This window comes from Heptranchias perlo, chromosome 31 (assembly GCF_035084215.1).
Source record: "Heptranchias perlo isolate sHepPer1 chromosome 31, sHepPer1.hap1, whole genome shotgun sequence".
Lineage (NCBI taxonomy): Eukaryota > Metazoa > Chordata > Chondrichthyes > Hexanchiformes > Hexanchidae > Heptranchias > Heptranchias perlo.
In genome coordinates this window covers 4,534,541-4,552,277 of record NC_090355.1, presented here as the reverse complement: position 1 = coordinate 4,552,277, position 17,737 = coordinate 4,534,541, and the positions used below count along the sequence as shown (strand labels likewise).

At 52.2% G+C, this 17,737-nt stretch overlaps 1 protein-coding gene across 2 annotated transcripts in view; it reads left to right on the top strand.

Moving 5' to 3' along the window:
• lrsam1 (leucine rich repeat and sterile alpha motif containing 1) overlaps window positions 1-17,737 on the top strand; it is a 69,068-nt gene that overhangs the window by 45,523 nt on the left and 5,808 nt on the right. For both annotated transcript variants that reach the window (XM_067969539.1, XM_067969538.1), the window contains exons 15-24: window positions 1,140-1,239; window positions 2,067-2,154; window positions 2,598-2,672; window positions 7,968-8,048; window positions 8,513-8,608; window positions 9,816-9,914; window positions 11,308-11,439; window positions 13,150-13,219; window positions 14,625-14,773; window positions 17,023-17,171. In XM_067969539.1, the coding sequence (XP_067825640.1) occupies window positions 1,140-1,239; window positions 2,067-2,154; window positions 2,598-2,672; window positions 7,968-8,048; window positions 8,513-8,608; window positions 9,816-9,914; window positions 11,308-11,439; window positions 13,150-13,219; window positions 14,625-14,773; window positions 17,023-17,148 (1,016 nt within the window). In that variant the 3' untranslated portion in view covers window positions 17,149-17,171. The remainder of the gene's footprint in view (window positions 1-1,139; window positions 1,240-2,066; window positions 2,155-2,597; window positions 2,673-7,967; window positions 8,049-8,512; window positions 8,609-9,815; window positions 9,915-11,307; window positions 11,440-13,149; window positions 13,220-14,624; window positions 14,774-17,022; window positions 17,172-17,737) is intronic.

The window sequence follows — 17,737 nt, the reverse complement described above, 5'->3', positions numbered from 1 at the left end:
GTCACTCAGTTTAACGTCTCATCCGAAAGACAGCACCTCTGACAGTGCAGTGCTCCCTCAGTACTGCACTGGAGTCAGTCTAGGTTCTGTGCTCAAGTCTCTGCGATAGGACTTGAACCCACGACCTTCTGACTCAACGGACAGAGTGCTGCCGCTGAGCCAAGGCTGGCATGGCTTTGGGACGTCCTGAGGCCATGAAAGGTGCTATATAAACGCAAGTCTTTCTTTTTAATTGGAGCGGCAGTGACCGTAGCAGCAGAAGAGCCGGCGATCCCCAGCCTCCCGCTGTGCCAGCTGAACAAGCATGGCAACGGGAGCCCGGCACTGAGATGGGGGAGAGGGGGGAGAGGGGGGAGAGGGGGGAGAGGGGGGAGAGGGGGGAGAGGGGGGAGGGAGGGAGGGAGAGGGAGGAAGAGGAGAGGGTGGTGGTCTGAACTTCGGTTTCTTCAAACTGTTCTGTGAACTAAAGGGGGACCCATGGTCTGTTTTTAACGAATGGCGAACTTCAGCCCGGAGCGCGGTCTTGTGGCGAGCATCCCAGAGGCCCCGCTCTCTGCCTCTAGCGCCATGTCGCATTCTAGACGCTCCCTGTTCTCTGCTGCCCGTATCCTAACTCGCACCAAGTCCCGTTCACCCATCACCCCCTGTGCTCGCTGAACTACATTGGATCCCGATCCAGGAATGCCTCGATCTTAAATTTCCCATCGTTGTTTTCAAATTCCTCCATGGCCTCGTCCCTCCCTATCTCTCTAACCTCCTCCAGCCCTATAACCCTCCGAGATCTCTGCGCTCCTCCAGTTCTGGCCTCTTGCGCATCCCCGATTTTAATTTCAGCTGCCTAGGCCGTAAGCTCTGGAATTCCCTCCCTAAACCTCTCCGCCTCTCTCTCCTCCTTTAAGACGCTCCTTAAAACCTACCTCTTCAGCCAAGCTTTTGGTCACCTGTCCTAATGTCTCCTTATGTGCCTCAGTATCAATTTTGGGTTTATGACCCTCCTGTGAAGCACATTGGGACGTTTTACTACGTTAATATTTGGGAGAAAAACTATATAAACTGCTTTATATAAATGCAGGCTGTTGTTGTGCTCAATAGATGCCCTGACCTTCTCACGCCCCCTCTCCCCCTTTCATGTCTTGCAGTTGCGATGCAGGAGCTGCTCACCGAAAGTTCCCTGAACAAGATCTTGCAGATGGTCTACGAGACGAGGCGACAACACCTGGTGGACGAGGCCAGCTCCAGGTACGGAATGACCAGCCGCTTCCTCCGGGGGGGACCAGCGTCGCTTTTAACCCACCGGTGCCGGCTCATTCATTGGGTTCGCGTTTCTCTCGTAAATATTAAACCGACCTCGGAAGCCGTTTGCGATGGAGTGATTCTCCAATCTCACCCGGTCACCGTATTAAAGGGGCTGACGCAGTGACTCCCGAAAGGTGCAGAACGGCCTTCGAAGAAAGTGGTGAGAATATGGAACTCACTGCCACGTGGAGTGGTTGAAGCAGAGAGCGTTGACACATTTAAGGGGAGGATTGATGCATACGTGAGGGAGAAGGGAATATTTGGGCAGGGGTAATTAGAGTGGGAGGAGGCTCGTGTGGAATATAAACACCGGCATAGACCAGATTAAAGTCATGAAAGGGTTTGATAGGGTGGATGTGGAGAAGCTGTGTCCACTTGTGGGCCCTAACGGTGTGCAGTAGGTTAGGAGATGAGCAAGAGGCCCGAGAGGATGGGTAGATAATTCCCACCTCCGCAGTGATCCGGCCGCAAGCAGGTTTAACAGGAAGGGGAGAGAGACACAAAGGGTTAGGTTATATGGTGGAAGAGTGAATGAGGGAGATTTTCTTGCTCCTACATCCTTAAGGTATCTATTGTGTTCGGTGCCTTACATAGAATCTACAAACAGGCCATTCGGCCCAACTGACTGTTCTCCTGGCTGCTACAGAGCAGCACTGGGAGATGGTGTGTTGAAAATAACTGAGTGTACTGGGTTGTGAGAGTGAGTGTTGTTCAGCTGACATCTCTAGGAACGAGCACCGGTCACCGTAAGCTCGGCTCCTGTTTTACAGCATGGTCGAAATGGACGGGAAACTCCAACAAGTCCAGGCCTGGCAGCAGCTGGATCAGAACAAGACCGTTGGGCAGATTCTTGCCGAGGTAAGTCTCTGTGTAAGGACGACTGTTGGTGAGTAGCTATGCAGTCGTCACTCCCTGTCGCGGTCGGGTCGAACAGGAGTGAGGGTGTAAGGTAGGGGGGGCGTTAAGGAGAAACCGTTTTACAGAAGGAGAGTTTTGTTTATGCAGCGCCTTATCGCATCTCAAACATCTTGAAAGGCTTCAAAACAAAAACTTATGTGAGAAACTTCTTCACTGAATGCGGAACTCACTACCACATGGAGTAGTTGAGGCGAATCGTATAGATGCCTTTCAGGGGAAGCTAGATAAGTACATAAGGGAGAAAGGAATAGAAGGATATGCTGATAGGGTGAGACGAAGTAAGGTGGGAGGAGGTTCTTGTGGAGCATAAACACTGGCACAGACCAGTTGGGCCGAATGACCTGTTTTTGTGCTGTAAATTTTATGTAATTCCATGTTTTCAGGCGGAGATGCAGAAGGTGGCATTTGAGGCGCTGCAGATGAAGAAGGACAGCAAGCACACACGGATCAGAGACCAGGTGAGCATGGTCCAACAGGTACAGTCCTGGGAGGGCTAGAAATTAGTCATCACCTGGAAACCAGCTCGCACAGTGTCTACTTGCCTACGTGATAGTTGGGGAGGGGTGGTAGAGCGAGCGAGTTTCTGAGCACCAAGTGACAACACCCTGTATATACCAGATTTCCCCAGGGTGGGGTACGCACTTTGCCAACTGGCCTCACAGTGCACACGAGCCATGTCGGAAAAATTAGGCATTCAGCACATGAACTGGCTTTGCAGTTCGTGTGACTTGAAACACATTCGAGACCCTCGCTCTTTTTTTCTCATTCTTTCTTTCTGTTTCTATTTTTTCTTGCTCTTTTAAGCTTCTTTCTCGCACGTTCTTGCGTGCGCTCTCTCTCTCTCTCTCTCTCTCTCACGCTCGGCTCGCGCTCGCTCGCTCGTTCTCGTGCGCTCTCGTTCGCTCGCGCACGCTCTGTCGTGCTTGTTATCTTGCTCGTGCTCTTTCTGTGTCTGTTTTCTCTCTTTTCTCCACTCTCCCTCCACAGCCCTCTGCTTCCCCTCCCTGTTCAGTCAGGAGAGCAGTCCTCTGCAGTTGGATTTACATCCTCTTTCTGACTGGGTGACGTGCTCCCTGGGGGCTGTGAACTGCTCCTGCTGGTGGATTTCTCTCCTGCTCCCCCCTCGTCGCCTCCTTCCCCCCCACCCCCACTGCTGTCCTCTGATGAAAGACTCCATTGCAGCACTCACTCTGCTGCTCTATCTCTGACTTGTCAAAACAATCCTGGTATCAGGACTGGGAATTTAACCTGGTATTTCTCAGACTGGGAATCCAATGCTTTACCAATAGAACTCACTGCCTGCTTTATTGCAGTGATATCGCTTCAATTAATAAAATGAGGTTAATTTTTGAAAGGCATATGCAGAGATTGATTAACAGCCCAAAGCAGCTTTCAAACATTGTTAGTGTAAAATTTGTTGGCTGAAAGGCTTTGTGTCATAGCTGCTGTGGCTCTGATTAATATGGACCTCTGCCTGTGTTACCTCCGCTGCTTCGAAAGACCAGTGCGGACTTGCTGGTACAGTCTGTCCCCCTGGACCCTCTGAAGAAAGAACTTGTATTTATACGGTGCCTCCTTGCATCTTTCAAACATCCCAAAGCTTTGACGCGTGATCACCGTTGTTACGTAGGTGAACGGGGCAGCCATTTTACACACCGCACGGTCCCACAAACAGCGTTGAGATGAATGATCAGACAATCTGAGTTTTTTTTTTGATGTTTGAGAGAGGAATATCGGACAGGATATTGAAAGAATTCCCAGCTCTTCCAATAGTGCCATGGGATCTTTAAAGGGCCAACTTCCAACATGGTCAAATATTCATGCTCTACACACGCCTGAATTTCCACTATGTTCTCCTGGTGGCTGCCAGGCTACACTTTCAATGTCCAGCTGAACAGGAAAACAAAACCTGAGTTTAGGACGGCACCTCCAACAGTGCAGCACTCCCTCAGCACCGCACTGAGGTGTTAGCCTGGATTATGTGCTCAAGTCCTGGAGTGGGACTTGAACTCATAACTTCCTGACTCAGGGGCGAGAGTGCTACCCACTGAGCCAAACTGACACACATCTTGTGTTCATGGGAAGCCACTGATTACTGGACAGGAGGGTAATAGGTGGGAGCAGCATGGCAAATACAGCCAATACTGACACGTGATGAGGTAGCTTTTCAACTGTTTTTCATAAACTGTATTGACTGCTAATCTGATGATTTTGTGCCATTCTGGGTTGAGATCAGCCTCTGTAGCAAGAATATTTCAGGAAGTTTTCCTATTTTCCATATTTTTTTTTGTTGCTTCCATGTAATTTAATTAACGACAACTTGCATTTGCATACAGCACCTTTGGGGCGCTTCACAGACATAAGGAGAAAATGAACACCAAATTGAGGGAGGAGATATTAGGAGGGGTGACCACAAGCTTGGTCAAAGAGGTGGGTTTAAAGGAGGAGAGAGAGGTGGAGAGGTTTAGGGAGGATATTTCAGAGCTTGGGACCTAATGGGGCAATAGTTTGGGGGGTGGGGGGAGGCGCGGTTGCACAAGAGACCAGACTTGGGAACAGAGAGTTCGGGGGGGGGTGGGGGTTGTAGGGCTGGAGGAGATAGGGAGGGGCAAGGCCATGAAGGGATTTAAACTCAAAGGATGAGAATTTTAAATTTGTTTGTGGACTTGGAGCCAGTGTAGGTCAGCAAGCATAGGGGTGATAGGTGAACAGGACTTGGTACGTGTTAGGATACGGGCAGCAGGGTTTTGGATGAGCTCAAGTTTATGGAGGGTGGAAGATGGGAGACCGGACAGGAGAGCATTGGAATAGTCGAGTCTAGAGGCGGGCGGCTCTGTGCCATGTTGATGCATGGCTGTGCCCGGGGCGGGCAGCTCTGTGCCGTGTGTGGGTGGGGTGGAGGGCTCTGGTATGTTGATGTGTGGCTCTGTGCCCGGGGCGAGCGGCTCTGTGCCGTGTTGTTGCATGGCTCTGTGCCCGGGGCGGGCGGCTCTGTGCCGTGTTGTTGCATGGCTCTGTGCCCAGGGCGGGCGGCTCTGTGCCGTGTTGATGCGTGGCTCTGTGCCGTGTTGATGCGTGGCTCTGTGCCGTGTTGATGCGTGGCTCTGTGCCGTGTTGATGCGTGGCTCTGTGCCGTGTTGATGCGTGGCTCTGTGCCGTGTTGATGCGTGGCTCTGTGCCGTGTTGATGCGTGGCTCTGTGCCGTGTTGATGCGTGGCTCTGTGCCGTGTTGATGCGTGGCTCTGTGCCGTGTTGATGCGTGGCTCTGTGCCGTGTTGATGCGTGGCTCTGTGCCGTGTTGATGCGTGGCTCTGTGCCGTGTTGATGCGTGGCTCTGTGCCGTGTTGATGCGTGGCTCTGTGCCGTGTTGATGCGTGGCTCTGTGCCGTGTTGATGCGTGGCTCTGTGCCGTGTTGATGCGTGGCTCTGTGCCGTGTTGATGCGTGGCTCTGTGCCGTGTTGATGCGTGGCTCTGTGCCGTGTTGATGCGTGGCTCTGTGCCGTGTTGATGCGTGGCTCTGTGCCGTGTTGATGCGTGGCTCTGTGCCGTGTTGATGCGTGGCTCTGTGCCGTGTTGATGCGTGGCTCTGTGCCGTGTTGATGCGTGGCTCTGTGCCGTGTTGATGCGTGGCTCTGTGCCGTGTTGATGCGTGGCTCTGTGCCGTGTTGATGCGTGGCTCTGTGCCCGGGGCGGGTGGCTCTGTGCCCGTGTTGACGCGCGGCTCTGTGCCGTGTTGACGCGCGGCTCTGTGCCGTGTTGACGCGCGGCTCTGTGCCGTGTTGACGCGCGGCTCTGTGCCGTGTTGACGCGCGGCTCTGTGCCGTGTTGACGCGCGGCTCTGTGCCGTGTTGACGCGCGGCTCTGTGCCGTGTTGACGCGCGGCTCTGTGCCGTGTTGACGCGCGGCTCTGTGCCGTGTTGACGCGCGGCTCTGTGCCGTGTTGACGCGCGGCTCTGTGCCGTGTTGACGCGCGGCTCTGTGCCGTGTTGACGCGCGGCTCTGTGCCGTGTTGACGCGCGGCTCTGTGCCGTGTTGACGCGCGGCTCTGTGCCGTGTTGACGCGCGGCTCTGTGCCGTGTTGACGCGCGGCTCTGTGCCCGGGGCGGGTGGCTCTGTGCCGTGTTGACGCGCGGCTCTGTGCCGTGTTGACGCGCGGCTCTGTGCCGTGTTGACGCGCGGCTCTGTGCCCTGTTGACGCGCGGCTCTGTGCCGTGTTGACGCGCGGCTCTGTGCCGTGTTGACGCGCGGCTCTGTGCCGTGTTGACGCGCGGCTCTGTGCCGTGTTGACGCGCGGCTCTGTGCCGTGTTGACGCGCGGCTCTGTGCCGTGTTGACGCGCGGCTCTGTGCCGTGTTGACGCGCGGCTCTGTGCCGTGTTGACGCGCGGCTCTGTGCCGTGTTGACGCGCGGCTCTGTGCCGTGTTGACGCGCGGCTCTGTGCCGTGTTGACGCGCGGCTCTGTGCCGTGTTGACGCGCGGCTCTGTGCCGTGTTGACGCGCGGCTCTGTGCCGTGTTGACGCGCGGCTCTGTGCCGTGTTGACGCGCGGCTCTGTGCCGTGTTGACGCGCGGCTCTGTGCCGTGTTGACGCGCGGCTCTGTGCCGTGTTGACGCGCGGCTCTGTGCCGTGTTGACGCGCGGCTCTGTGCCGTGTTGGCGCGCGGCTCTGTGCCGTGTTGGCGCGCGGCTCTGTGCCGTGTTGGCGCGCGGCTCTGTGCCCGGGGCGGGCGGCTCTGTGCCGTGTTGGCGCGCGGCTCTGTGCCGTGTTGGCGCGCGGCTCTGTGCCGTGTTGGCGCGCGGCTCTGTGCCGTGTTGGCGCGCGGCTCTGCGCCGTGTTGGCGCGCGGCTCTGCGCCGTGTTGGCGCGCGGCTCTGCGCCGTGTTGGCGCGCGGCTCTGCGCCGTGTTGGCGCGCGGCTCTGCGCCGTGTTGGCGCGCGGCTCTGCGCCGTGTTGGCGCGCGGCTCTGCGCCGTGTTGGCGCGCGGCTCTGCGCCGTGTTGGCGCGCGGCTCTGCGCCGTGTTGGCGCGCGGCTCTGCGCCGTGTTGGCGCGCGGCTCTGCGCCGTGTTGGCGCGCGGCTCTGTGCCCGGGGCGGGCGGCTCTGCGCCGTGTTGACGAGTGGCTCTGTGGACCAGCTCCTATTGCGGCGATCTCACTGCATTAGGTGGAACAAGACTGAGACCGTTGTCTGAACACCCACTGCACCAGGACAAGCGGTGAGTAATATAGTGACAGGACAAATCTGTCCTTCGATCCCTGCATCCCATGAGCTGCCCTCCTACATTATTCCGAACTATTTGTCCTGGGCTGGGCAAATGGAAGTGAAGAGCCTCTGGGTGCAGTTATACAAGTTTAACGTTCCCATTCGCACCAACACTGAAGTAGTGTGGTGTTAATCTGGAGTTACGGCCCTGCCCTCCTCCAGAGAGTTGGACTTCGCTTCGATCTGGTATCGAGCCCTGACTCTGGATTGAGGCTGCATTTACTCTAACTGCAGGGTTGGTGCGAAGTTAAACTGGTTCACCTGCTCCACGAGTAGTGTAAACCGGCTCCAGCGCAGACAGACTGCTTCCGTCAGCTCCCTGCCGCATCTCAGCAAACGCCTCATCCTCCATCCCATCTTACATTTGCAGAAATTATTTTTGTCACTGTTTAGCCCTCCAGCGCTCTGCTGGTGGATTGTAAACAGACCTCACCCCCATCTACATGTATCTAATCAACCCATTCTATTTTTTGTTTTGTTTTGAACCATTCAGATCAAATTGATTGAGACTGAGTTAATGCAGCTGACACAGATCGAGTTAGACAGAAGAGAGGGTGACTTGGAGAATCTTCAGGTAGGGCGGAAATCTCAGCGACACACACCCACAATCCCAGCCCTGCGACATTCAAAGCAGCACAGTATGTGGATCAGTCCGATTCCTCTGTGTAGAAGCTCGAGAGCCATGCTATCAGTGTGTCCCCGAGTCTGTGGACGCCGACTCACTGCAGGAGTTCATCTCATTTCCAGCTAATTCAGAGGCTTCATCCTGCAGTTTATATTCTTCCAACAAAAGGGTTGCATAGTGTCTGTTGTCGTCTTATCTTGTGTCTCTCCCTCCCTCGTCCTCACGCCCACCTGACCCCGCCCCCTCTCTGCGCCCCCTCCCCCCCCCCCCCCCCACCCCCATCCTCGCACGTTGGATGTCGTCGCTAGTGCGACACAATCCCCTCCGACACGTCCTGTTCTGTCTTCTGTCCCGCGAGCCTGTCTGTCTGTCTGTCCTCTTCGCTTGTTATTGGCTGTTTTGTCACATGACAGGAAACGCTGATGGACGAGCGGCAGGCGCTGAGTGATATCCTGCAACAGCTGCTGAAAGAGAAGAAGCAGCGAGAGATGGAGCTACAGGACCTGCTGGTACGTGGAGCGTGTGCGTGCACGCGGAGTGGTGCACTGGGTGTGCTTTGCACAGGGGGATTGGGACCCGCAGCCTGTATTTGCCGCTGGGACTATTTAGCACTTTGGTACCGCTACACTTCTCTGCGATGCTGTTAATTCATCACTCGCACCCCCCTCACCCCCCATCAATCACACCCCCCATCAGTAGTACATCAATTCCTCCCTCCCCCACCCCACCCCCCCCCATTCATATCCACACCCAACCTCCAACCCATCCATGTGAAAGTCTCATGTCCCTACTATTACAAGTTCCTTTGTGTGAGCTGAGCCCCCCAACACACTGTGTGTGAGCTGAACCACCTCCACCCCCAAGCCCCAAAATACACAGCGTGAGCTTACCCCCCACCCCGAGCCCCACAACACACGGTGGGTGAGCTGTTGAATGGCGGCTCGAGTTGTGTACTTACGGTTGTGCACCTCTTAAAGTAGTTATTCCAAGACCTTATTAATTGTAACCAATCTGTTAGTGCCAGATTGTTGAGGAAATGACCTCGCCCTTTAGCTGCCCAGGGAGAGCTGACGTCCGAACTCCACCTGAATGACGCACTGTCTGCTGAAGGCTTGTTGCACATGCCTCTCCTACGTGGATACGGAACATGTGTGTTGCTATTATTCAGTGTGGCCTCTCCACTTTTCTATTAAATACTATAAAGGACGCCATCCTTATTAATGTCTACATATACATCATTCCATTCAAATCCCATTGCAGTCCTGGCATGCGAGGAAGGAGCTGGACTCTTAATCTGTGGTTTTGGAGTTTTACATCGGGGATGCTAGGGGTGTGTGTGATTGATTTGGATTCTGTTGCTGGAAGGACAGTGGAGTAGCTGTAGTGGAGAGGGCTACATTTATATTATGGTGGATTGGAGCGAGTTGAGATCCGGTAGGGTGGTTGATGTATGGTGGGTTATGAGTTGGATTCTGATGGGGCATTAATATGTTGGGTATGATTGAATTCTGATGGGACAGGTTGATGCCTTACTGACGGGTAAGGGATGGGTTCTAGTGGAATAGTCGATATGTTATGATTGGGTATGGGCTGATGGAGCTGATATACAATTGCTGGATTCTGATGGGATTTGATATGTTTTTGTTTGGTATGGGGTGGATTCTGATGGGGCTGTTGTATCCGATTGGTATGAGGTGGATTTTCTTTCCTTTTCAGATGGAAATGGAGACGAAACATGAGACCAATCAGGAGAATTACTGGCTGATTCAGTACCAGCGGCTGATGGACCAGAAACCCCTGTCTCTCCGAGCACGGGCAAGTTGCTGCTCTAAAATACACCGTTCTGGTTGAAAAATATCCTGAACTGTCCTGTGGTCGGAACAGTGTTACTGTGTTAACCCATCCCGTTCCATCTGTGACTCGATCATACCTTTGCCCCCCACCCCCTCCATTCATGCTCTGTGTAGTGATGCAAGTATTTGCTGGGACAGAAGACTGTTCAGCCCATATCCGTGTGTCGTGTTCAGGAGCTATACCCAGACAATCTCCATCTCCCTCCTGGCCCACATGCCAACACTATATCTCAATAATCCCTGTTGAATTATGAATATGTATATTTTTCTTTTTAATATTCTTGGTGCCCACGTCTGCACTCCAGGGTCACCATGTGGTTGGGGTTGTTCCAGACCAGTGAAATCTGATGCCGTGCCAGAGGTGATTTGCCACCAGATGCTGAATCTGACCCTTGGGCGACCTCCAAGTACATAACAGGAGGACCATTTGAAAATTGATTTGGGCCAGATCTGGTGTCACGTTGAGTTAGATCCTCTCACCTCTTGACATGCATTCAGTCCCAATTTGGGCTGATGGGACAAAAGTCTGCTACATGACGTTGAGTTTGGGGCACTCTCGAACCAGCTTCTAGTGGAAGCAGGTTCGCAACACAAAGCTGCTCATATTCCACAGTGTCAGCCTCGGCTCAGTGGGTAGCACTCCCGCCTGTGAGTCAGAAGGTCGTGCGTTCGAGCCCCACTCGAGACTTGAGCACAAAATCTAGGCTGACACTTCACTGCAGTACTGAGGGAATGCTCTCAGGTGGAGCTTAAAGATCCCATGGCACTATTTCAAAGAAGAGCAGGGGAGTTCTCCCCGGTGTCCTGGCCAATATTTATCCCTCAACCAACGTCACCTAAAACTGATTATCTGGTCATTATCACGCTGCTGTTTGTGGGATCTTGCTGTGCGCAAATTGGCTGCCGCGTTTCCTACATTACAACAGTGACTACGCTTCAAAAAAGCAATTCATTGGCCGTGAAACGCTTTGGGATGTCGTGAGGTCATGAAAGGTGCTATAGAAATGCAAATCTTTTTATTCTGACACAAGTTGGTACTAACTTGCTCTCTTAAGTGCGTTTGAGTCAAACACGGCATGGAGTCAATGGGCCGAATGGCCTCCTTCTGTGCTGTAATCATTCTATGATTCTAAGTTGGAGGTGTTAGGCCAGACTTTAAGAGCCGTAACAGACAGTGACTGGTCCTGTCTTCGGCAACACTCCGAAATATTTCTTAATTTACTCCCAACACCACCCCCCCACAACAGAATCCCTTTCATCCCATTTGTTCTCCCTGCCCACCACCCTACCCAACCCACTCCGTAGAGTATTGTAGTCAAACCGCTGATCTTTTGACCCTCTTTCGACCTGTGCAGGAGGAGGGTGTGGAGAAGGCCCTGGTGGACTTGTTGGCCGAACTTTCAGCAGATCAGTATTTGCCCCTTTTCGCCCACCAGCGAGTCACCCTGAAGATGCTGCGTTACATGACTGCGGAGGATCTCCACCAGGTACTGCGGAGTGTGCCTTTAAATAAACGAACGTTGACTGTGGTTTGGGAGAAACAATTCGGGAGGGGGAGCGGTTTAGGGGGAGTTGTTTTTTTTCTAAATAATGTGCTAAATTAAATTAGAGTGATGTGGGACTGATCCCTCCCATTCATTTCAATACAGTGAGTGATGTGGGACTGATCCCTCCCATTCATTTCAATACAGTGAGTGATGTGGGACTGATCCCCCTCCCATTCATTTCAATACAGTGAGTGATGTGGGACTGATCCCCCTCCCATTCATTTCAGTGGCGATTGATTTAGTGATGTTTCCCTCCAGTCCCAATGAAGAGTTAAAGGTGATGTTCTGTATCTGATAATCCTGCTTTAAAAACTATCCGGAGTGGATACTGATGTTGACACTATACTCTATGGAATTTCCTGCTGTGTCTGGGATCGCTCAGCTGACTGGTGCCATTCTGCCATGAGGGACATGGTTGTCAGTTCTAGTGTCTGGGTGTGGTTGTGATTTATCTGAGACCATTTCTTGGGGAGGGTCTCAAGAACTTGCTCAGTACCGGGCTTTAGTGGTCGGCTGGACAACAGTACGGGGACCGAGAGCTGCATGTAGCCAGTCAGAGGATGGAAAGTCGTGCCCTTTCCTCTCAGCACCCTGCCAAGTGCCTACTTTCTGCTGGCAATTCCCCTGATGTAATGGAGATCTCATTAAAGGTGCTTCCTTCCAAGCAAGGAAGTCATTCTAAACCTTTTATAAATCACTGGTTAGGACTCAGCTGGAGTATTGTGTCCAATTCTGGGCACCACACTTTAGGAAGGATGTCAAGGCCTTAGAGAGGGTGCAGAGGAGATTTACTAGAATGCTACCAGGGATGAGGGACTTCAGTTACATGGAGAAGCTGAGGGTTGCTCTCTTTAGAGCAGAGAAGGTTAAGAGGAAATTTAATAGAAGTGTTCAAAATCATGACCGGTTTTGATAGAGTAAATAAGGAGAAACTATTCCCAGTGGCAGAAGGGGCAGAGGACACAGATTTAAGATTACTGGCAATTGAACCAGAGGGGAAAATAGGAGAATTTTTTTACGCAGTGAGCTGTTATGATCTGGAATGCGCTGCCTGAAAGGGCGGTGGAAGCAGATTCAATAATAACTTTCAAAAGGAAATTGGATAAATACCTGAAAAAGAAAAATTTGGAGGACTATGGGGAAAGAGCAGTGGAGTTGGACTAATTGAATAGCCCTTTCAAAGAGCCGGCATAGGCACGATGGGCCGAATGGCCGTCTCTCTGCTGTCTGATTCTAAGTCCACCAGCAACAAGAGCTTTGCACTCCTCTAGCGCTCCTCACACAGGGAGACCTCTTGGAGCGCAGTATTTCTGGGTGGGTGGGTGAGTGCAGATATTTTACCCACTTTATACTGCATCCTCGGCTGAGGGGGCGTTCGGTCACCTGTTGCCAGGATACCTCCAAGATCACTCTCTCTAACCAGCTAATCAGGAGAGTGCCTTGGGCTTGCTGAGGTTGCCCCTCCCTTTCTGAGAAAGCAAGGTCTCCCCTCAACAACATCTCACAGCAGAGATGGCGAGGAGCGGGCTTGATAACGCTGTATATTTTACAGCCAGGTGCAGAATAGGATGTGCGAGTGATGTGTGATGGAGCTAGTGCTGTCCCAACCTGGTTGAATAGCATTTTGAAGATGTCCCCCTCTGTCCACAGATTGGAGTCAAGGAGAGCAGACTACAACGCGCCATCCTCAGACGGGTCCAAGAGGGTCTGCCCGGGGCAGGTAACTGCACAGCAATGGTTATCTGTGTCTCTCTCGGCTGGAGGACAAACACCTATTACTGGAGTTAGCCTGGCCTTGTGAATAGTTTCGACTGGCAACCATCAGTAGAAAGGCTAAATTTTTAGTTTGGGCAAATCTTAATAGGTAAAAGAACCCATGGCAGTATTTGAAGAGGAGCAGGGGAATTCTCCCTGGTGTCCTGGCCAATATTTATCCCTCAATCTACATCACTAAAACAGATTATCTGATCATTATCTCATTGCTGTTTGTGGGACTTTGCTGTGTGAAAATTGGCTGCAGTGTTTCCTACATTATAAAGAAAAAAAGAGCTTGCATTTATATGATGCCTTTCACGACCTCAGGAAGGCCAGCCACGTGTAGTCACTGTTGTAATGCAGCGAATACAGGGACTACAGTTTTTAAAAAAGTACTTTATTGGTTTTAAAGCTTTGGGATGTCCTGAGGTCGTGAAAGGCCCTAAATAAAGGCAAGTTTTTCTTTGTTTTTTTTTCTTATTTTGCCCCTGGAAAGTGTGGCAGATCCCACTGTTTGAATGCGCAGCCTGACTGACTGCCAATGGAATCCAGCCTAACTCTGAGGAAGAAAGCAGCAGACACCAAACCTTTGTGGGGAGACTCGAGATAACCGCAATTCTGGCTCGCCCACAACTTAGTGTCAAACAAAGAGTGTGGGGCACAGAGAAGGTCATGGGATGAGTGAAGAGAAAGAACTGCGTATCTCCGTCAATACTAGAAGCTGCCTCTGTGTATGAAGAGGAGGGGGTGAAGGCTGGATCAGTGCCGAGCTCCACAGGTGACCGTGGGAGGGGGCAGGAGCTGTTCTTGGATATTCACCAATAAATTCCCAGCTCCCCGATGGCTCAGTGGGTAAATCCACCACCTAATACTGAGACGTGCAAAACAGGCCGCACTCTCCAGCGGTCAGTCACAATGGGACTTTCCCTCCCCAGCCCAGGGGCCAGCTCTGCCTTCACTCCCACCCTGGCAGGGATTGAACTTTCCCATTTATTGCTGTTTTTTTTTTTCTTGATCTCATTCACGCTTGCTCACTCCCTCCCTCCCTCCCTCTTTTTCTCTCTCGCTCACCCGCTCCCCGCCTCGGTTGGATTGAGCGCAGTGTAAATGAAGCATAGATCTAACCTTGAGTATTCCACGACCTTCCAGTGGGAGGCGCAGGTGTAAGAGCGATTGATGGGTTTGTGTTCCTTCTCTTGAGGTGAAACACAACCATCACCGGGGACTCGAGTTGGCCAAGGAGCACCAATCCCCCTCCAGCAGGCAGATTGGGGGGACTGGCTGCTTTTTGTGAAGCAAGTTCCTGACCAGACAGGACTGCTCCCCCTGGTTTACCTGCATACTCACGTAATTTGACTCTGATTTTGTAGAACAAAGATTGGAACCGGCTCCGGGTGAGATACAGCCCAGCGCTCCTGTGGAGGATGAAGCAGGACCTTCCAGTCCAGGCAGACCCAGTGCGCCTGCCTCTGAGGAGTTCCTGGCTCAGTCAGAATGTGTCGTCTGTATGGAACGAGAGGTAAGGACACTGGTTGGAAAACAGAATGCAAAAAGCAGCCTTAATCGCAGTCACTGGAAACTTTAAAGGTTGTTTTTCAGACAGATATTTACACATCTTAAGTTATTGTACTGGGAGGTCTGTGTATCAACTATAACTTGCATTTATATAGCACCTTTTAACGTAGTAAAACATCCTGAGGCTCTTCATAACAGCGGAATCAGACAAAATTTGACACAGAGCCAAAAGAGATATTAGGACAGGCTTGGTCAAAGAGGTAGGTTTTAAGGAGTGTCTTAAAGGAGGAGAGAGAGGTTTAGGAATGGAATTCCAGGGCTTAGGGCCTAGGCAGCTGAAGGCACGGCCGCCAATGGTGGAGCGTTGAAAATCGGGGATGCATAAGAGGCCAGTATTGGAGGAGCGCAGGGATCTCAAAGGGTTGTCGGGCTGGAGGAGGTTACAGAGATAGGGAGGGGCGAGGGCCATGGAGTGATTTGAAAACAAGGATGAGAATTTTAAAATCGAGGCATTGGGGACCGGGAGCCAATGTAGGTCAGTATCAATGATGTGATCCTGATTATTTGTAAATGAGGAAACCAGGAAAATTGGAAGGCAGTAGGAGCTTTGCTGATGAATGGTGTGAAACTTTTTGGTGACGGTCTGAATGATGCCCTCTCACGTTCCACCAGAATCGTAGCTGTGGGGACGGCTTGTCAGGGATAAAGAGCTCGATTGTCTGCCCATTTACCACAGTCTAGGCCAAGATCTCAGACAGCGGCCATTTCACGCCGGTAGACCCTACACTAGATTTAAAGACGTAATCCAGGACTCGGCCTGATACCCCACTGCAGGAAGATTTCTGCCTTCCCAGCCACTTGATCGGAATAACCTTGTACCCAGTGCTGCCGGTGGGAGTCCCCACTGAGACGGTGCTGCACAAGGTTCTGCAATCACCACCTCGGGCCACTGTCTCCATCTCTTATACCGTATGGGGCCAGATCACAGCACAGGTTGTATCTAACCCAATCTTGCCAGTTTTACAGTTGTCACATTAAAATCATTGCATCACTTCCATGCGTGGTAAACAGCGCCTTGTCCACACTGTTTCCATCAAGACCTTGTCCTTTTAAGTGTGGAGAATGAAAGTACTTTGTTTTATGAGCTGATTTCTTTAAAGTAGCAGTATCCACCTTGTGTTTGTTTTTACACAGCGGTGTTGTGAGGGTGTGAAATGGACGACCAGAGTTAGTGATTGAAGCAGAGGCCATGTCACCATTTAAGAATTGTTTAGATAGATGATTGAAGGCTAGGGGGGGATAAAGGGATATGGGAACAGAATGGGCACATGGGATTAGCACAACTGCTTGTGTGGAGGATAAAAACCAACACAGACTGGTTGGGTTGAAGGGCCTGTTAACTGGCTGTAATTTCTGTGTTGGTCATTTAGTGGGGAAGGGGACTCACTGCTGGGCTATGGTAGGTGGGACCAGCGCACCCCATTCATTGTATATATTGAACAAACAGCAGACCTGCCAGCCTCTGAAGAGAGAAAATATGGGTTAACATTTTAGGTGTAGATGTTTCTGATCTGGCCACGGGTCAGTACTCAAACATGAACCTATCCTTTCTCCTAACAGATGCCCACTGACTTGTGTGTTTCCAGAAATTTCCGATTTTTATTTCAGATTTTCAGAATTTTCTTTTCTTCCTATCACTTCATTTATTTTGACCTGGGAGGGACCAGTTATTTTTTTATGTATCATTCTTTGGGATGTGGGCATTGCTGGCGAGGCCGGCATTTATTGCCCATCCCTAATTGCCCTTGAGAAGGTGGTGGTGAGCCGCCTTCTTGAACCGCTGCAGTCCGTGTGGTGAAGGTTCTCCCACAGTGCTGTTAGGAAGGGAGTTCCAGGATTTTGACCCAGCGACGATGAAGGAACGGCGATATATTTCCAAGTCGGGATGGTGTGTGACTTGGAGGGGAACATGCAGGTGGTGTTGTTCCCATGTACCTGCTGCTCTTGTCCTTCTAGGTGGTAGAGGTCGTGGGTTTGGGAGGTGCTGTCGAAGAAGCCTTGGCGAGTTGCTGCAGCGCATCCTGTGGATGGTACACACTAGCCACGGTGCTGCTGTAGAGGAGAAGGAGCCAATCAGTGCCCATGTAAAGGAGAAATGATCTAAAAGGGAGGTGAGGGGAGAGAGGCCATGATTGGCTGTAAAAGGCAGTCAGTCGGGGAAAGTGCTGACAATCTCTCTTGTTTTTTTTCCAGAGTCAGATGATCTTCCTGCCCTGTGGCCACGTTTGCTGCTGTCAGACGTGTGGGGCGGAGCTGCACAACTGCCCGCTCTGCCGGAAGGACATCGAACAAAAGATCCGCATGTATCGTACATCCTGAGATGCAGCCCGTCCCTGTTCAATGTACGTGTGCCACCCCCCGCCCCCCACATGAAGTTCGAAATTACCAGAAACGCGTAAGGACCAGCCCACGGGTTTGGATTAACCGGTCCTTCTGGAGACACCTGCAGGGTTCGAGTAAGAGGCCCCCATGGGTTCCAAAAAAGAACTGGGAGTGTGGACTCCGTTGCTTACCCCAGGGACCCCACGTGTTGGCCGTCCTCCAACATCTCACCCCAGGGACCCCTCGTGTGTTGGCCACTCTCCAACATCTCACCCCAGGGACCCCTCGTGTGTTGGCCACTCTCCAACATCTCACCCCAGGGACCCCTCGTGTGTTGGCCACCCTCCAACATCTCACCCCAGGGACCCCTCGTGTGTTGGCCACTCTCCAACATCTCACCCCAGGGACCCCTCGTGTGTTGGCCACCCTCCAACATCTCACCCCAGGGACCCCACGTGTGTTGGCCACCCTCCAACATCTCACCCCAGGGACCCCTCGTGTGTTGGCCACTCTCCAACATCTCACCCCAGGGACCCCACGTGTGTTGGCCGTCCTCCAACATCTCACCCCAGGGACCCCTCGTGTG